Source organism: Cyprinodon variegatus, unplaced genomic scaffold (assembly GCF_000732505.1).
Source record: "Cyprinodon variegatus isolate N-32 unplaced genomic scaffold, C_variegatus-1.0 Scaffold1094, whole genome shotgun sequence".
In the NCBI taxonomy this organism is placed as follows: Eukaryota; Metazoa; Chordata; class Actinopteri; order Cyprinodontiformes; family Cyprinodontidae; genus Cyprinodon; species Cyprinodon variegatus.
Genome location: NW_015151547.1, coordinates 152,126 through 152,680, shown reverse-complemented (window position 1 = coordinate 152,680; position 555 = coordinate 152,126). Strand labels below are relative to the sequence as shown.

The window sequence follows — 555 nt, the reverse complement described above, 5'->3', positions numbered from 1 at the left end:
CTGGTTTCTCTTCTATATGTTTCCCAGCAGTCTTTGCTTCTAGATTAGTATTAATGAATGAATTGATTTGAATTCATCCTGGAGAAAGGCCACAAAGTGTATAACATTTATATAAAAAAGGGATGGTTTCTTACGCAGCCACACAGAGTACAACATCAAAAGGTAGAAGTTAATAACTTTAATTGAGTCTTTTTTTAAGGAAAATTAAAATAATCTTCAAAACTAGGGGAAAACTGTTGATTATAAAAGGACCACCCACACACTCACACATAAACCAGGACCCACCTCCTCCTCTGACTGCACCAGTCTGGAAGTGACCCCTGTGGTGTAGATGCTGCCGTTGGCGTCTTCATGGATTCTAATGTTGGACTTCCTGCTGCGACTCTCGGGATCTCTGGTGCCGTCAAACAAGTCCAGGATCTCCTCATTGTACAACTACAGCAAAGTCATAAATCCACACTCGTTATGTGAGCTTTGGTCAAAGAGCAAATACTTTCTTTTAATAATCTTTGGCCTTTGAGTTTCTAAGAAATATTTTGTTAATCCAAAAATGTC

General features: G+C 38.7%; 1 protein-coding gene across 5 annotated transcripts in view; it reads right to left on the bottom strand.

Annotated features, from left to right (window-relative positions):
- The window catches only part of kif21b (kinesin family member 21B), a 100,498-nt gene that overhangs the window by 57,983 nt on the left and 41,960 nt on the right, over window positions 1-555 (bottom strand). For all 5 annotated transcript variants that reach the window (XM_015400342.1, XM_015400346.1, XM_015400345.1 and 2 more), the window contains exon 4: window positions 286-435. In XM_015400342.1, the coding sequence (XP_015255828.1) occupies window positions 286-435 (150 nt within the window). The remainder of the gene's footprint in view (window positions 1-285; window positions 436-555) is intronic.